This window comes from Hirundo rustica, chromosome 3 (assembly GCF_015227805.2).
Source record: "Hirundo rustica isolate bHirRus1 chromosome 3, bHirRus1.pri.v3, whole genome shotgun sequence".
NCBI classification, from domain to species: domain Eukaryota; kingdom Metazoa; phylum Chordata; class Aves; order Passeriformes; family Hirundinidae; genus Hirundo; species Hirundo rustica.
The window spans coordinates 21,778,675-21,796,803 of record NC_053452.1 but is presented as its reverse complement, the minus strand read 5'-3'; the positions used below and the strand labels follow the sequence as shown (position 1 = coordinate 21,796,803).

General features: G+C 36.4%; 1 protein-coding gene across 1 annotated transcript in view; it reads right to left on the bottom strand.

The window, feature by feature from the left end:
- USH2A (usherin) overlaps window positions 1–18,129 on the bottom strand; it is a 391,984-nt gene that overhangs the window by 291,123 nt on the left and 82,732 nt on the right. Inside the window, exons 14-18 of the mRNA XM_040059986.2 lie at window positions 17,217–17,400; window positions 12,077–12,240; window positions 7,983–8,141; window positions 3,873–4,367; window positions 2,193–2,465 (exon numbers count right to left, since the gene is read on the bottom strand). Coding sequence (XP_039915920.1) covers window positions 2,193–2,465; window positions 3,873–4,367; window positions 7,983–8,141; window positions 12,077–12,240; window positions 17,217–17,400 — 1,275 coding nt within the window. The remainder of the gene's footprint in view (window positions 1–2,192; window positions 2,466–3,872; window positions 4,368–7,982; window positions 8,142–12,076; window positions 12,241–17,216; window positions 17,401–18,129) is intronic.

The following is an 18,129-nucleotide window of genomic DNA, read 5'->3' as shown; positions in this document are numbered from 1 at the left end:
AGCAATATGTATAATGCAAGCTTCCTCATTGTACTTGTAAAACACCAATTCACACAATCATTTCTTTTCCCTTTCTAACCTTATTTTCAAGTCTAGCTGGAATTTTCACTTTATTTTGGTAAGTACTTCACTCATCATTCTCCTGTTTTCTACTCTGGCTGTGAATGCAGACTAAAACTCTGCCTGTGTCTTCAAAGAAATACTAATCAACACTACAGTCCTATCCCCTGTAGCAGGTAGGAAAGTACATACAAAGGAAAAGGCCTTGAAGAAAAACTTCATGCAACATGGGAAAAAACTGATAAAAGCAAAAAGTGTTCAAAACCTCAGCATCTTAAAAGCTATTCTGTTTGCTAGGCCAGTTTGAAATTAACATGTCTCTCACTTCTCACAAAACAGTTCCCCTGTCTTCCATAGTAAATCTGTTAAAGGATTGTTTGCACTGCAGTTAAATCCCCACCTGATTCCTCTGTAATAATAGGATACCAACTCACAGCACTTCTGCTACATACAAACAACTGCACTAATGGACTTCCTCCCAAATACAATTTAACACTTTTATACCATGCAGTATTTAGGAACAGATAAGCAAAAAGGCTCATTTTGAAGGAGGAATTAGTTTAGCCTGCTGTTTTGCTGGAGCAAATGACTGAGGACACAATTTTCAAGCTAACACCAAACAAAAGCATAAGTAACTTTAAGAGAGATGTTAAATTGTTAACCATGGGCTCTATCAGTAAGAAAATTATAGATTTCTACTGAAAGCATTGAAATAAATTGCTGATGTTTCAAATAATACGTCACGTGGCAAAACCCGTTTGAAAATCTGAAGAGAAGAGTCGTAATATGGGAGGTTGTGAACTGGTTACACTTTGGTAAAAAGTAGTCATATTATGACACTGGGCCTCTACAAAAGCACGTGAAGAATTGTAAGGAGTTAAAGAGCACAGCTGGCTGTCTCAAACACAAAAGACTTTGCTATGAGTTAGGCACAGAAGGAAGCAACAGGATGGCAGTAATTCCAGGCCTGGTGCTTGTGAGATCTGCTTTGCTCGTTCTGGTTAAATGCGCCCAGAAAAAACATTCCCACTTCAGCAAACTCTGTGAAGAAGCAACATTCCCACACATATCATCAGTCAAACAAAGATCATCCCAAGTCATAGGACAGATGGCTTTTGCAAACACCAAGAACCATTAAAGCTCCCCTGAATATGCTTCTCTGGATACCTGGAACCTGGACTGTAAAGTAAGCCACCATAGCAAGAACTTGAGATAAGATAAAGATGGTACTATTGTCCAGATGTTATCTCAAACCCAGGAGGTTAAAAAGCCTTGGGAAGAAGAATGTAACACTGATAGTGGACACAAAGAATGCAAGATATATGGGCCAAAACAAAAGACAACTTGGCAACTGTGCTGAAATTAGCTCTGACTAGGTAAAAGTAATTCCATCAGGGGAGATCATGACCACTGACTCACAGCCTGTCAACCCAGGAAACCCAGTGACTCAAAAAAAGAGAAACACTGAGCATGTGGACTAATTAGCATTAGAAGCAAGGGAATCATTCAACCAATAGAATAATATAACTGTGTAACCAATGAGCATTAGTTCTTTTATTTGCCAAAATGTATAATTAGTGAAAAATTTTGAATTACCTTAGAATCGCCACTGAGAAGACCAGAGTGAAGAAGGGCACATTGCTGGATCCATGGGTGGTAACTATCTTTTGTTGAACACTCTCTCTTCCCCCTTTCTTTTCTCTTTCTTTCTATCGCTATGTGTCACATTTATTGTTAAATAAAATCCATGTTATTGACTTAGGCATGTGTTCTCATTTGAACCTTAATTTGAATAGAGGCATCTCTCACTAACGGGGTTTCAGCAGAAGTTTCAGGCACTACACTCCTGAAAAGGTAACTTACTCAAGGTCTTCAAATTAAAACACTGCTTGGTATATTTTGCAATCTTGTAATTTAAATTTGGGGTTAATTGACATGGATTATTTTCCTCAACAGCATGACATTATGGTGAAGAAAATGCTTTTGTTTTTCATGACCTATCTTTTAATTAGTTAAAAATGTGAATTTATCCCTAGTTAACCATCACTAGATACTTTTATCAAAAATTAAGAATACATGCTAATCTACATTTTGTTTTCATTTCTATCAAATAAATTCAAACCAGTGCTTACCAGCCTCTCCTGTTCGTCCTGATATCCAGTCTGAAGATATGCTACCTGCCATGTTTACTGCTAGCACATAAAATTCATACTCTGTGAATGGCTCCAGATCAACCACCATGGTACTGGTCTGTGGTGGAGCCAAGGCATTTTCATTCTGAGATTCCACAACTGGTTGAGGACTGAGCCATCCACTGCTTTGGAAAATACGAATTTCAGGAGGAAGAAAGTTCCCAGCTGATTTTAATTTTTTCCTCATGTAAAGTTCATATCTTATAATTATACCTAGAGAAAAATTCCAGAAAAATTAGTAAATTTAAAAGATATCTGGAGTTCTACTATAATATCAATTTTTTTTCTTTTTTTTTTTTTTTTTCAAGACAAAGAGAACTTTTGAGTGACGATTAATGATTTAAATGCCAACATTTTAAAACATTACTGGATCGAGATAAATGTACATCAGTTTTATATCAATGCAAACTTATTATATACACAGGAAAGCCTTGCCACTCTGGGGTTAAAAAAAAAAAACAAAAAAACAAAGTTAATGTTGTGGTATGAAGCAATACATGATTTAGGTTGGATCATGAAAGCAGTTTAACTACAAGATATAAGAAATCTGACCAGAAATTTCTTACAGGGCCAGGAGAAAATTGCCATAAAATTTATGTATTTGGGTCTGCATTCATGCACTAAACCAGAGTGCTTGGGAGAAAGAGCTTTTCTCTTTGTCTTTGGAGAGACCAGAAAATCTGACCAGACATTGAGGCAGATATGAGAATATTGCTTTAATCTGCTTGTGCTGGCCATTAGATGCACATCATGGCTATGGACTATGAAGAGTGTATGACACAGGTTGAGGTGCTAACAGCAAGTATCATGACCTGCATTGTAGAAACTGCCCCTCTAAGTACATAGTTATTCTTGTGTGGGCATTCTTTCTTTCCATTCTGGAAATAGCTGGAAAATGAGATGCTCAAAGTGAAAGCTGGGCTCCCCAAAGACAGATATCCATTCTGTGAGCAGATAAAAATGTTTGTTTTCACATGCACAAATACTTGTGCATATTAGTGCAAGTTCACAAAACTCCATTGCTCATATATTAAAAGATAGTTTTTTCAATAAAATCTGTGGTATCACAGAAGCATCCTACAACAGCTGTGTTCTCAGTTTCTAAAATCTAAAATATTATTACACAAGGTAGACCAGCAACTCTTGGCAATCACCTAATCCCTAACAAAGTTATACCGGTAATAGAATTGGCTACTGCACATGACGGATGGTTTCAAAACCAGACTTCTCTGTTAATTCTTAGATTTTTTTCCATAACTGTTATCTGCTTATTTATTTTTTGTCAAGCAATACTACCACATCTGTCTGAACTAAGCAATCTGGCAAATTAGGAAAAAATTAACTTTACTGTAAATGTTTGATTATAAATGTGATTTTTGCCGCAGCAGATGCCACTGAGTGTTAAATCCTGGACCCAACAGTCAGTGGATTTCTGGATTCCAGAAGAATAAAACAGAGACTCTGGGGATATACTTAATGGCAAATAGGCAAACTAGGGAAATGCCTCACTTCATTTCTCAGTGTATGGCGCATGGACAAGGATATTCTAATGAGATTTGAGGAAATGCTGCTTTTCTCTTGAAAAGATTTTGATTGACGAAAGTAAATACAGTATCCTACCATTTGGTTTCTCAGGTGGTGACCATTCCACAGCCAGTTCTGTAGAGCTGATGGTTTCTACAGTCGGTGGGTGCAGCCCTTCCGGAGGAGCCTGTGCAGTAACTACGGTTACTGGCTGGCTCTTTAAGCAGCCTCCACTAGTACAAGCTTGCACAGAAAAAACATACTTTGTAAATGGAATGAGATTCCAAATAATCGCTGAAGTCTTTAAGCCTTCATACTGACCACAAGGCTGCAGATCAACCAAGCTAGTACAAGTCAAAATGTATTTCTCTATGGGCCCAGAGTCATTGGAGACGCTTGTCCAGTAAAGTAAAACGGAGTGGTGACTAACAGGAAAGATAGGATTTAAATCCAAGTTTCCTATGGGTGTCCCAGATTTTGTTCTGTATGTCACTGAGTCACTTCTTGTAAAACCATGAACATTTCTGGCTTGGATATAATAAGAGTAGAAGGTATATGGAGATAACATGGTATCGGAGAAGGTCTGAACACCTGAAACAAACAGGTGAGAAGAAAACTGTATCAGCCTAAGACAATAAAAATCATCTCAGTTGCTAATACCTTAAGTCTGTCCAGCTCTAATCCAGGACACATTTATGCCTGTTCGCATGGTCTTCTTGAGATTATAAATATTGCAACTTCTCAGATTTTTTTAGCACAGGGAAAAAAGGTCCCCTTTATCCTTTATTGCCTTCCACTGTGCATTAGCATCATTAGGCAAATTATTTTTCCACTGAACTTCTAGATCCTGCTTTAATCATGAAGATTAATACAATTGTCTTCTCATTCCTCTTTTTCTTCAAAATAATTACTTCAAATGTAAATCAGCATCAATATTAGTGAATATAATTTAGAAAAAAAAATCCCAAACCATTGTGCAAACCTTCAGACCTCTGTTTTTTATTAATTTGATGGCATAAGACCAAATATTTCAATTTCATGTGCTTTCGCTTCCTCACTTCTACAACAATGTTTAATACCTCATTTGAAAAGCATTTGATCTTGGATAAGAGGTAAAACAAAAGTGCAATTAATTATTAAAAAGGTATATACAAAGGTTGTATTTACCTTCCTCACCCCTACTTTCCATTATTCTCAGTAGTTTTTTAGCATCTTTTTAGTACCAATGGCCATTAAGAGCTCCTCTGCATATCCCAGAAGCAGTCACACATCTTAGTCATCAAAGCACAATATGATTTTATGTACAACCATAACACCATTTTATGTACAACCATAACATCTTTTGCCTTAAGAAATAGTCAACATTGAGTAATATATTATGTGTCAGAGCACAGATACTCAAACTTTTGCAAATAAAGCGGACGAAGATATTTCTATGTTCCCTCTGTACACCCACACTGGCAAGCCAGCCCTGAATAGAACTTAAAGAAGAGGATTACAAAACTCTGAGTATTGCTAGATATTTAGCCTTTGACATTGTAGCACAAAAGCAGCAGAGTCAGCCCAGTAATTGCTTACAGCACGTCAACTGCTTATAGCAAATACAACATTATCACTGGAGTCCAACAATAACAAGACCACGTTATGTCATCTTCAGGCTTTGCAAACCATGGTACTTCACAGGCAGGGCTGGGAACAGCTCTGCCAGCTGAACAGAGGCTGCTGAGACCTCCTTGTGTGTTAGTAGCAAGCAGGCAGAGGATGCAGCAGCATCTCCCCCTGCACTTGGCACTGGTGAGGCCTCACCCCAAATTTTTTGTTCAGTTCTGGGCCCCCACTACAAGAAAGGCATTGAGGTGGTGATGGAGCATGTCCAGAGAAGGACAATGGATCTGGTGAAGAGTCTGGAGCACAAGTCCTATGAGGAGCTGCTGAGGCAGTAGGGGTTGTTCGGTCTGGAGAACAGAAGGCTCAGGAGAGACCTTATCACTCTCTACAACTTCCTGGAAGGAGGTTGTAACGTGAGGGTCAGGCTCTTCTCTCAAGTAACGGGATAGGAGAAATGGCCTCAAATTGTGCTAGAGGAAGATGGGTATTTGGTACTAGAAGATTAGATACTAGGAAAAATTTCTTCATGGAAAGGGTGGTCAGGCCTTGGAATGAGCTGTCTGGCGGTATGGTAGACTCAAGGTGTCTGGAAGTATTCAAAAAAGATGTAGTGCATGGGGATATGGCTTAGAGGTAACATGGCAGGGCTGGGTTAATCATTTGACTCAATAATCTTAGAGGGTTTTTTCATCTTTAATGAGTTTAGGATTTCATATTTAGTCATATATGTAACTAGAAAAAGAAAACAACCTTGTTTTGGAGTTAGAATTGTTAGTAACTTTGGGGTTTTTTTCACATTTTATACCAAGAAGTTAATTTTATCCTCAAGACTAAGACTGCTCTCAGAAACCTGAGGCTGAGGGCTTCCAGAGCAGTTAAGAAAACAGTGTTTTAATTGGGCATTCTGCAATACTATCATTCAGGTCACCATGCTGATTATTCTTAATTTTCCTTGGGCAGTTCAATGTTTCTACAAAACTCTCATTTAGCTATAAGATGATGTTAATCCAATCATACTCTCAGCTCATAAGCATTACAAATTCCAAACTATACTAAGAAAAAAACATTATGAAAAATTCTGTCAGCATTAACAATGTATTTCTGATATCCAAACACCAGCAGATGATTTCACATCACTAATTAGGAGGATTTCCAGGAAATGTCAAAAATGTCTTTTGAAACCAAATCTATGTTTTTAAGAAGATAATGTTTTGTTAAATAGAAACATGTTGATGTCTCATTATTCAGTTAAATACACACAGAATTTTTTTGCTTTCTACAAAGTATGTAGGTAGACATAATGAAATAACATCCTCAACAATGCACTGTTTCAAGGACATTACTAAATAGATTTATGACAGTGAAATATCATAGTTTTTATTTTGAAATTAATTCATATTTTTACTAAAGTTAGGCCTTTAAACCAATCTAAGGAGTTGGAATAGTCTCTATTAGTTCTCTAAATTTTTTTAATGTTCCTTTCTCTCAGTCATTTAATCCCATGCTAATATGGGGCCACATATCTTTCCTCACAGCATGTACTGCAGAGTGCCCAAACTCACAACATAAACCACATAGTCATGAACTGTAACACTGCAGCATGAACCAAAACACAGAAACGTGAGGTGCATTCCAAAGGATCTGAGCTTCCATTGAAAAATATCTTTTTCTTTTTTCTTCCCTCCAGAGTACATCTCAACAATTAGAAAGATTCAACTTCTGCAAAACATTAATGCTGCATTGGTAAGAAACTGCAACAAACTGAAGAAGCTCCTAGAACAGAGGTCAAACCTTAGTGGCATAAAATCACACCCATCCTCCTAAAAAAACCCACTTGTGTGCCATGTATACAAAACATTAATGCTGCATTGGTAAGAAACTGCAACAAACTGAAGAAGCTCCTAGAACAGAGGTCAAACCTTAGTGGCATAAAATCACACCCATCCTCCTAAAAAAACCCACTTGTGTGCCATGTATACATACAAACAGTACCCAAATCCATCTCCTTTTCTTTGATAAGTGGATCAATATTAGCACAAAATGGCCTTTCCAGCTTGGATAGAGTGTCGAATCCTTTAGGACTGCCTTCTGAGGATCCCTTGGCAAGCCTCAACATGAGCGAAGTGGTGCTAAAGACAAATCAGGAGCTACACTGATAGCTTAACAGAAGGTGCTAAAAGTTAGAGGCCACAAAAAGCTTTCCTATCTGTTAACAGTTTAAAACCAAGAAAATGAAAAAAAGAAGTTTAAACACATTACCGTCTCTTCTGTTCACCCCAATTCTTCATCTGTGACTTTGACTCTTAAGTTTTGGCAGCTGTAAATACTTTCAGTATGTCAATTTTAAAGTTTTTCAGATTAAAAAGTAAAATAATTATCAGTCATTTTGGGTGATTCCATTTGCCGCATTTTAGACTAGGGTATTCATTCCTTTCAAGCAAAATTAAGTACACAGAACAGTAACTCATTATAGGGAAACAGGATAATGTATTTAAAACCTCAGAGAATGATAATGACAGGAGTGAGAAGAAACACCACACATGCATATGGATACACACACACACACAAATACAAAATCTTTGATATCACCTTACTTACTATAAGGATGGTAGTCTTCAGTTGTATAAATTTCTTCCTCATCCCTATAGAGCTGGTAAATAAGCCTGTTAGAATTTGGAGAGTCAGGGGAAGTCCATGAAAGATTGATAACAGAGGAATTGAGAACTTCTCCTGTAGGAGGAGGTTGCTGTAAAGGAGCTAAAACATACACAAAAACTGAGGATTCAAAAATTAAGGTAATCAGTAATCACACAAATTTAAAGAAAAATGCAAAGAAACTGCTAAGCATTTTTCATCCTAAAACCCTTTTGAGGAAATGCACAATCATCAGGGTAAGACACTAACAGATTAAACCAATCCATCCAAACACTTTCCAACTAAGTTTTTTATCCATGAAAAAAGCGTATCTAGTTAAAGAAATGATGAAATGACCCTAAACTTAGTCCTCCTTTCCACTCCAAAATAAAGCAAGTGTTTTCCAAACAGGTGGGGTTTGTTTTAAATGTATTTCAAGACCTTTATAAAATGAGAATCTATTCAAATGGTCACTTTATTGAAGTTTCTAGTTCAATTAGGACTTATTTTTTCAGAAGGATTCATTCAATTTTAGCACAGACAAGGCATAAATTCCTCTAGTAAAATACAAATGGAAAGTCCAACTAAGTCTAGATTTTACTGAAGTGTTAAAATAAGCTTACTTAATATAATAAAATCACAAAAACATAAAGGGCAAAATTTTGAAGTTTATTTAAGCATTTCACTTCTGTTTGTTTCCAATTAAATTGAAACCTATGAGTAAGGTATCTAACATTTTAAGAAATCAGCTTGAGATGTTTATTTGCCAAAATACAACTCTGCTACCACCTCCATTAACTTTGCAAAATGTACTACTTGATTGCACTAGTATCAAGAAAGAGAAAAACAAACTTGAAGTTCAAAAGCCAAGTGCCTCACATTTTTAGAAAGAGCATTAAAAATCCTTCCTAATGTCTCTTTTGTAATCCAAATATGTGTGATCATGGTTCTTCCTAAGATAATAGCTAATACTCAGAAATTAAACTTCATATACATGTTTACATAAACATACGTCTTGATGGATGGAGTCAATTATCTCAAAGGTCCTTTCCAACCGAGATGATTCCATGATTCTACATTTATGTTATTATTCAGGTCAGAGCACGAATCCACAGCTTTCTCTGTGGACTATTACCTCGAGTAATCCAGTTACACTGAGGAGAGCCTTACTCTCTGTCCCTCCTTACACCGCACACTAGCACAGAACAAGACAGATCTGTTTTGGAGATAGTAACTGCTATCAAAGGCAGACTCTGCCATTTCCCCATCTTCTTCACCAAGGGAGTAGGGATCTAGAGGAAAACATTTTGCTCAAGGAATGAGAATAGCCCAGGGCAGCACAGAAATCAGCACACGAAGTAAGCTACCAGGAGCTGGATTCAGAACCACCCAATTAACTTTCCTTCCCTACATTAAGTATTATAGGAGAACATCAAGATTAGAAGCATGGATTTTATTATCTTCTTTTTATAAACTACCATCTTCTTCATTATGTGGATATTTGCTTAGTATCACCAAAAGTTAATTACTAAAATATGTTCAGCCAAGCTAACACCAGAGAATAAGCAAAGAATGAAGTTGCAGACAGAAACTGTCATGAGGACTTCAAGCCACACAAGTCATAGACGTAGAGACTTATGCCAAAATCAGCGGGCCACACTATATACAGGTTTTCAGTACAAATCTAGAAAGTGAGATGAAGCTCTTTATGTAGAGTAAGATAATGAAAAGCCCTGCTTCTGCTGCAGTCTCTCAGCCAAGAAATAGCACAAAATATTTCTAGAATTCATTAAACTGAACTGAACGTCATCATCATCTCCCCTTAAAAAGCATAGGTTGTTTTGCTGTCAATCTGGAGCTTTTGGGTTCATCTCACTTAAGAAGTGAATGTATGCTAAAGTGCTTACAGGAGCAAAGTTTGAGAATCAGAGGAAATAAGTGTTCCTAAATCCCTTTGGCATTTAAAATAATTTCTCTCCATGTAATACATACTTACAAGGCCTGAGCAATCACAGAAATTTACCAGCATTACCTTCATTCTCTACTGGCAGTCCCACATTATTGCATATTGCTTCCATAGGTTTTCTGGTTTGAATTTTAAGTATGCAAGCAAAGTACTTTATTGCACTTTTTTGTGCAGCATCTAAGATACTGCCAAGTAGAAAAATTGCTAAGGAAAAAAAGTTCTTTTTCCTTAAAGAACACTATTTGGACAGTGAGATCAACTTACATTTGCTTCCCTTGGCAAAGACTTATAATGAGTAATGAATGTGTCAACAAAATACTGTTCTGCAATGAAAATAACCACAAATGCCAAGCCAGGCAAGGCTCCATATGTCTGCAACAAGTTCAAATATTTTGGTATGAATAACCAAAATATTTCAATTGCTATATCCTCTGTGTCCAGAAGAGGACTCCGCTTATCATTTAGAATACTGCCTCATGTACTTTAATCTAACTAAAATCTATTATATTATTTCTGTGTCATACAATTATTAATCAATTTTATAGTTGAATTGCTATTGACCTTTATTCAACGTGTATCCCAACACGAATGAGTAGGTTGGCTTATGTTTGTAAAGCAGTTTGAAGACGAACAGCATCATAAAAGTGCCATGTACATTCAGTTGAAACATCTTACTTTTTTAAAAGAAACAACAAGCCAATCAACTGCTTGAATAGATATTGTGCCTTCTACAGAAGGGGAGAAAAATGGGGAAAAAACAAAGCAAAACTATTTAAACACTTCCAAACTTTGAGGAAAGCTAAAAAAAAATGTCTTTGGAAACAAATCAGTATCTTTATGATATCCATTTGTAATGCTGTGCATTCTACAATACACATTATTTGAAATTTAAACTGATTTATAGTGAAACACAAACTGATATCAAAGTCAGAGCTGTCTCTACCTGTAAACACTTCGTGCATTTACATTTCTGCTTGCAAATCTATGGTTTTCATATATCATAGTTACAAATATAATATAAATACCCATGCAGAACACACAAAGAAATATTTTGCTGAAGGAAGACCCAGAAACATAATCCAGAGATAACTCGGGAATGTCTAACCCTGTTGTTGCATTGCACATGGCTACCTGAGCTAACTGTCACAGTGGGACCAGTGTGGCCATTATTAATTAGGCCTGTTGGCAGAAATGTCCAGTTAGCATCTGCAGAGCTCCTCACTCATTGCTTGCAGGACTTATGAGGGCTGTTAACTGTGCCACCAAAATGTAACACAGCTTTTCCAGAGTGAGCTGAGCTCCTTCTTGCATGCTTTGGTGCTGCATAACACGATGCCCTCAAAACCCATGTATGAATAATGACCCAAAGACAACTTAAGTACTCAAATTTTTTTTATTACATACTTCTGCCTTTTCTTCTTTGAAAACCCTGCCAGCTTGGAGACTGTGTGCTGGTGACCTCTATATCCAGATGTTCTATTGCAACTTGTTTCATTACAATTCATGATCTGACCCTCAATATAGCATTGGCCCCACCTGACGCATGCCATTTTATGATGCTCTGTTACATCACATCACATATTTTCCCAAACTGACCAAAAAAGCACCCCAGGAGGACAAAGGCAAAGCTACATTGCACTGAGGAGCATATTTGGAATGAATCATCAGGAGCGGGTTTTGAACAGACCTTCTGTTCTTCAGACCTTCTGAAGGTAGGTGTCCTGCCTCCTGTCAGTGGCAGGAAAAGGGGCTAAGCTGTAAGTTGTACGAAAGCTGTTGCATTCGTGTGACTAAAAGGTGAACTCTGGATTGGTCACTACAAAGAAAATGTACAAGGAAACTATGGGTCATCACTTCTCCCATGGGTTAAACTATAAGCCTAATGTGTGTATGACACGAAGGATTTTACACGTCTCTCTAAAAAACAATCCTAAAATACAGTAAAAATCACAAGACCTTCAGTGAACCTATACTTGGGGGTGGGGAGGGAATAAACCCCAGTTTTATTACTACTGACCTAATTCAATACTCACTAAATCAATTAAAAGCTTTAATTTTAAAAACATGCTTTTAAGACCTAACATCCACTTACTTTTACTGCAGCCAAAGAGGTTGTGGACATCCAAATTACTGGCATCAGGAACACAGTTGTCACATTTCAAGCCAGTTACAAATTGTTTACAAACACACTGTCCAGTAACAAGATGACAAGTCCCACTAATGGCTCCTGCAGGATGACAATTACAGTGCTGACATCTATAAACAAATAAACAAACAAACAAAAAGAAAATCAAGAAAGTCATCAACACACATCAACACTTCAGTTAAGCACAGTAGGGTTTTGTTTAAAAGATTCTTAGGCAACATAATTAAAACATCATAAACAGTTCAGTAGTCTGAAAAAGAGCAGAAAAGCTATTAGTCTGATTAAAAAAACCCTTACAAAAAAGGTGCCCACTTTAAAAATAAATATTTCACTGCCAGAATAATATTCTAATTTATATAAAAATGGCTTAGAATGAAAGAGCTTTTATATATATTGATCCATACACAAACTGGATAATAATGTTTGGTAATAACCACATTATGCACTCAGTCCTGCATCCTTACTCACACAACCACTCTTGAGAACTGATGAATTCAGTGATACATACGCAACTAGCTGAAGAGGTTTCTGCACAATATAGGCAACCTTTTACCTCAGGGAAAACTAGGTTTTAGTTGGAAAAAATAACTCAATTAATAATTTCTTGCCCACAAAGGCAACTTAAGGTTGAAAAGAATAACATGCTGTGAATAAAGAGAATGAATGGTGACTAAAACTCAGATTAAAACAATGACAGGACACAAAACAGCAGAAATACTAACATTACAACAGAAAGCACAATTTCCTTGCATCCTGAAGGACAAAATTTGAAATACCTACAGTGAATAATTAATTAAATGTGAAAGTAAATTAAATTAAAAATAACAAAAAATTTCAAAGCACTGATATCACACAAATGCCACACTTCAATTCTGTAAATCTCTCTGGCAGCAGTAGAATTCTTTCAGGATTAATTTATGCTTTGGCTTTTGCATGTGAAACCTCTTGTGATCAACTTGCTCTTTGCCTGATACACTATTTCCCCACTGACACTCATTTATAGCACAGATACCAATGTCAGATTGTACAGATAGTCGAAGAGTTTGAACACGTCAGAAACTAAGCAAAGCAAATGACGACAAATACTGTTATGCCACCCCTTGCAATACAGACTGCCATTATTACTCATAACAAAGTCAAGAATGGCAAATAAAACTTCACACTTTAGATTCTAATTTCATTATATTTTAATTGCTGCAGACTAAAAGCTCTGAAAAAACATGGTCTGCGAAACAGGTGGGAAGGTACATTGTAGCTAAAACATACTGGGAAGTCTGCATTTCCCTCCTCTTGTCCTGAGCTGGAAAAATCCAGTTCTCAGGCATAAGCAACATCAGCCTCAATGGAATTTTAAATTACTCCAGATGCCAGGTCCCAAGGTAATTAAGCAGCAAAAAGAAGAAGACGACACCAGAGAAGTCCAAGGCAGATATGCTATGTCACCTTTATTCTGCCAGCCCTAAGACACAATTTATATTTGGCTGATCTTTCCTTGGCCAGTTTCACCAGACCCAAGGAAATATGTGGTGGTGCCCTTACACAAGTTACTTTATCATCTTCCCAGTCACCACCATCACACCTTGGTCTGTATCTCCTACTATCTTCATGAAAGCAGGAAAAAAAAAGTGAGTTCAATTATGTTTTCGGTATCAGCTTTTTAAGGCAGGAAGAGAGGAGGGAAAGGTGGAAACTATTTTCACATTAGGACACTAAAATTCAGGTCAATAATCAGTGAAATGGGCATTAAATGTGACAGATTTTTAAACAAGCTTAAGGAAACTCTTCACATACATTTTCTGCCTATCACAGAGCTCTCTGTATTAGAGCTCCTTTACTCCACAGCAGCTCGTGCTGTGTGATCTCCTGGGGAATCATTCAACACCCTTAAAAAGGCTGATAAAAGCTAAAGCTGAAAAATAAGCTGCAAATTTGTTTTATGGACTAATATCCTTTTGAGAATAAATAAAATACATTCTCTCTTGGAAACCACTATACTGTAGTTTGCTCTCTTTTACAGTCAAGGGAAAAGGGCAATTTTTTCAAAAGTCTTTTCATCTATAGACAGTGCATACGAATCCCCCTTTAAATAGAGGTTTTGTTTTGAGTATAACTAAAACCCCAGTTTAGTTAATAAAAAATAAAAGGAATTATTTGCTCAGTGAGACAGTATTTTTTATTATTTCATAATTTCATTACATGCTGATTATTTATTAGGGGGGAATGTTAACAAAAGTTTCTGGATAGATAAACAGAGAAAGACAAGCTTCTCCTATTGTCCCTGATTATTCTAGTTTTGATTATCATTCACACATGACAATTAAACTCAAGACCCATACAGTTACAGTGATAGTTCTCAGCCTGGCAGGGTGGGGCTGCTACTTTCTGCTTGTTGCATTTTTCTTCTAGGAAAAGTGTATGCTCCCTGCCTTCACCTCTACTGAATGAGGCTCCTGGTCCTGCAAATAGCAGCAGATATTTCACCATATTCTGCTCCATGGGATTACACGTTATTTCTGTGCAATGACCTGCATCATGTTCTTAAACTGAAAAAAAACTAGAACTAGATTTGTTGTTAGGCATAGTTCATGCTTTTCAGCCGGGATTAAGGATTCAGTCAATTAAGATTTTTCAAAAAAAATCCAATTCTTTTAAAAGATAAGTAACTTTTAATCATGTGAGAAATATTTGCAGTATTCTTGCCAAATGCTACTTTTTCAAGGTATTCTGAGTCAAACATATTTGAGTTTTATTAAAACAGAATTATATATAATCAAGGAAAACAGACTTTTAAAACATGGAAAGAGAAATGTCATGCCAAGATGAATTGTGATATTGATTTTCTGAGGATAAATGGTTTTTGTAATATTAATATAGAGAAACCTTTATTACATTGACTCTCTAGGTGCAGTTAGAGCCTCTCCAGCAATCTGTTTAAAATCTTCATTTTTCATCCTTATGGGAAAACCTCACTTGCTAAATGGATTTCATAAACAGTAATCTGTCAAGATATATATATAAACAGATAAACAATTTGTGATGTCCATTGACCAGTTCATTATAGTAAACAATACAGAAGTAAAGCATTTCAAATTTGTACAGACGCTCACAACCATTACAGAACTGCTCAGACTGCTGCAAACACTTGGTATTTCTAATTTGTTAATTGCCAAGATTTTTTTTCCTGCTTCATAACCTGAAATGCATTAAAGAATACAGAGTTCCTGTTTTATCTGGAAAACACCACAAAACAAATCAGCTCACATACACATACGGAGTGGGAGAATTTTAAAGCCTCACAATCTCTGTGTATCACAACAGATATGTCTTTGCCACTACAGATACCTCGCATCCTTTTCTGTCCTTAAAAGACACTCGGAGCACGGATGGATTAAATGACCTGGCAACTTTATGGAGGAAGAAAAACCACATTACTCTTTTTATGAAGATATTAACAGTTAAAGAAATGGAATAAAATAGATTAACAAATAAAGACCTGCATTATCATTTTCAGTGGATAAAAGTTTCTGCCTGAGGAACAGAGGTACATCACCCAAGAAGACAACAATGAAAAGGGAGCCAAGAAAATGCAACATAAGCTAATCATGTTAATATAGGACCAAAGTAGTCTTCAATACTGCCAGGAGGATTAACTAGTATTAATGCATTAAAGCCAACTCAGATTGAAATTCCAGAACTCTAAAAAGCTTCTACCTTCACAACAAGATCTGGATCTAGATAATTTATATTTCCACATTTTGAATTTCAAAAGACAGTTTAAAATCCAGGTATTTGAAAGCAAATATCTAGCTCAGAAAAGCTATTGCTTAGCACAAATGTGCTAAAACTGAGGGGCGAGCAGAGAATTTATTCCAAGTAACTCAAAAAAAAAAAAGTATCACTGATAATAAGGAAAATATATTTGAAAGAGAACTTTAATATTACACAGACTTTATTTCTCACTGTTATAAATGACAGGAAATGAAAATAGGAAGTCCTTATTCCTACAGATTACTTTATGGCTATTAGCTGATGCCTCTGTGACCCAAAACAGTAAAAAATAATTTTAAAAAATCTCCTAATGAGTGACAGTAACATAAAAGTTAAAGTGAAAAATCTGCAGACTAATGTCAAATATATGCATTATTACACTGCTAATCACTACCTAAATGCATGTTTATCCCACACTAGCTAGGGGAGAGAAGAAGAGGGAGCAGAACACTGTAGATTTTGCTTTTGCCTGTGGTATGTGGGATCGGTTTTTTAAAAGGCAAAGATACTAAATAAAACAATTTAACACCATCAATCTGCATGAAAAGATAATAGTATAAGAGCTGTGCAATCTTTGGACAATATATTAAAAGGAAATTGAGATTGTGAGGACTAAGCAAGAAAGATGATCCTGGAAAAAAAAGATAGAGCAATACTTGAAATAATAGTGCACTATACAAATGTTTTCCCCTTATAATCCAGAGAATCCCTATAATTTCACTGTACCTAAAGACCCCAGGCTACAGTATAAATACAACTTACCCTATGGCATACAACAAAATGTTGAAAAAGAATGCGCTGCTTTAGAAAAACAAAGTTTTAAGAGTGAAGGTGCAATGAATATTTGTACTGCTGTTACCAAAAGAAATTTGAGAAGTCAGGGATATCTGTAGGTTTCCCTTTCCCTCCCTGATGCCCCCAATAAATCTTCCTGAAATCTTCAATAGCATTCACTAGTTGTAAGAAAGGCAAATTACCTGCATTTTAACAGTCAATGTTTAACACCTCAGAAAACAACACACCTTACTGAAGATGCAGAGAAAACAACAGAGAAACAACAAATTGCTATAACTTAGCCTTAGACACCTTTCATGCTGTTACTACTTAAATCCGTGGCAAAATTTCTATTTCCTTCAGCTCATGGGGGCACAGGGGATTGTGTAATGTATCACATGTAAATCAGAGTGCACACACGAACTCTTAGAAGGAATAACGTAACTAAAACACATCTTTTCCATTGTCACTAAACCCTTGACTGAGCCATGAGGAAAATGTAACAAGGAGGTTATAAGTGACCTGTAAAAAAAGAAATACTCACCTCCCTGTGACAGAGTCAAATCCAAAATAAAGTTCTTTGCAACGTTCACATGTCTGTCCTGTTACGGAGGCATCTTGGCAAGTACATTGGCCAGTGAGTTTATCACAGATCTGAGTCACAGAACCAGCTATGTGGCACAGGCATGGCAGACAGCCAGTGACGCTGGATGCAGAAAAATAAAAACCTGCAAAAGAAAGGGATTTTGAGAATGCTTTTTATCTCTCTTCAGACTCTTAGCCAGAGCAAATGCAAAGCAGGGGGAGTACATTAACATGTCTGTGGGGAAAGTAAAGACGAAAGGATGTGAGAAGTACTCATGAGCGCACCACAAGCAGTAGAAACAAAAAATAACATACAGAGAAGAGACATTTGTCCGTTCTAGTCTGAGTTCTCAGCTCTGAAAATGGCCAGCTGCAAACCATAAGAAATGCACATATCTTCTTAAGAATGTCTCTTATTTTTTCTCAACCAATAGTTGATTTAGTCCTTGAAACAAGATAATGTCTCTTTGGAAAAACTACATTTGATGAACATTTCTAGGTTCTTGTTTATATTTTACCGCTCTTTAACTCAGAGCTTGTAACCTACACAAATACTTTCACAGAAATGAATAAACTTACTGATCTGGTATTGAAAAGCATTCACCTGAATCCTGTCCTGCTCCTGCATTATTTCCAATTATGAATTTGAGCATTCATTTCACATTCCCCACAGTATATCTGGTATGTTTCTGCTGTGCTATGTTTCATCCTATTGCCCTCACAAGCAATCTTTATTTATGCTGGTATTTATCTATTACTGATAAATACAGTTAGATACAGGGTATACACCTCTAATCTGGTGATTCAAGAATTCACTCATTATTCACAACTTCATCAGAAGTTCCTAACAAAAGGAGCTTTTACACACATTC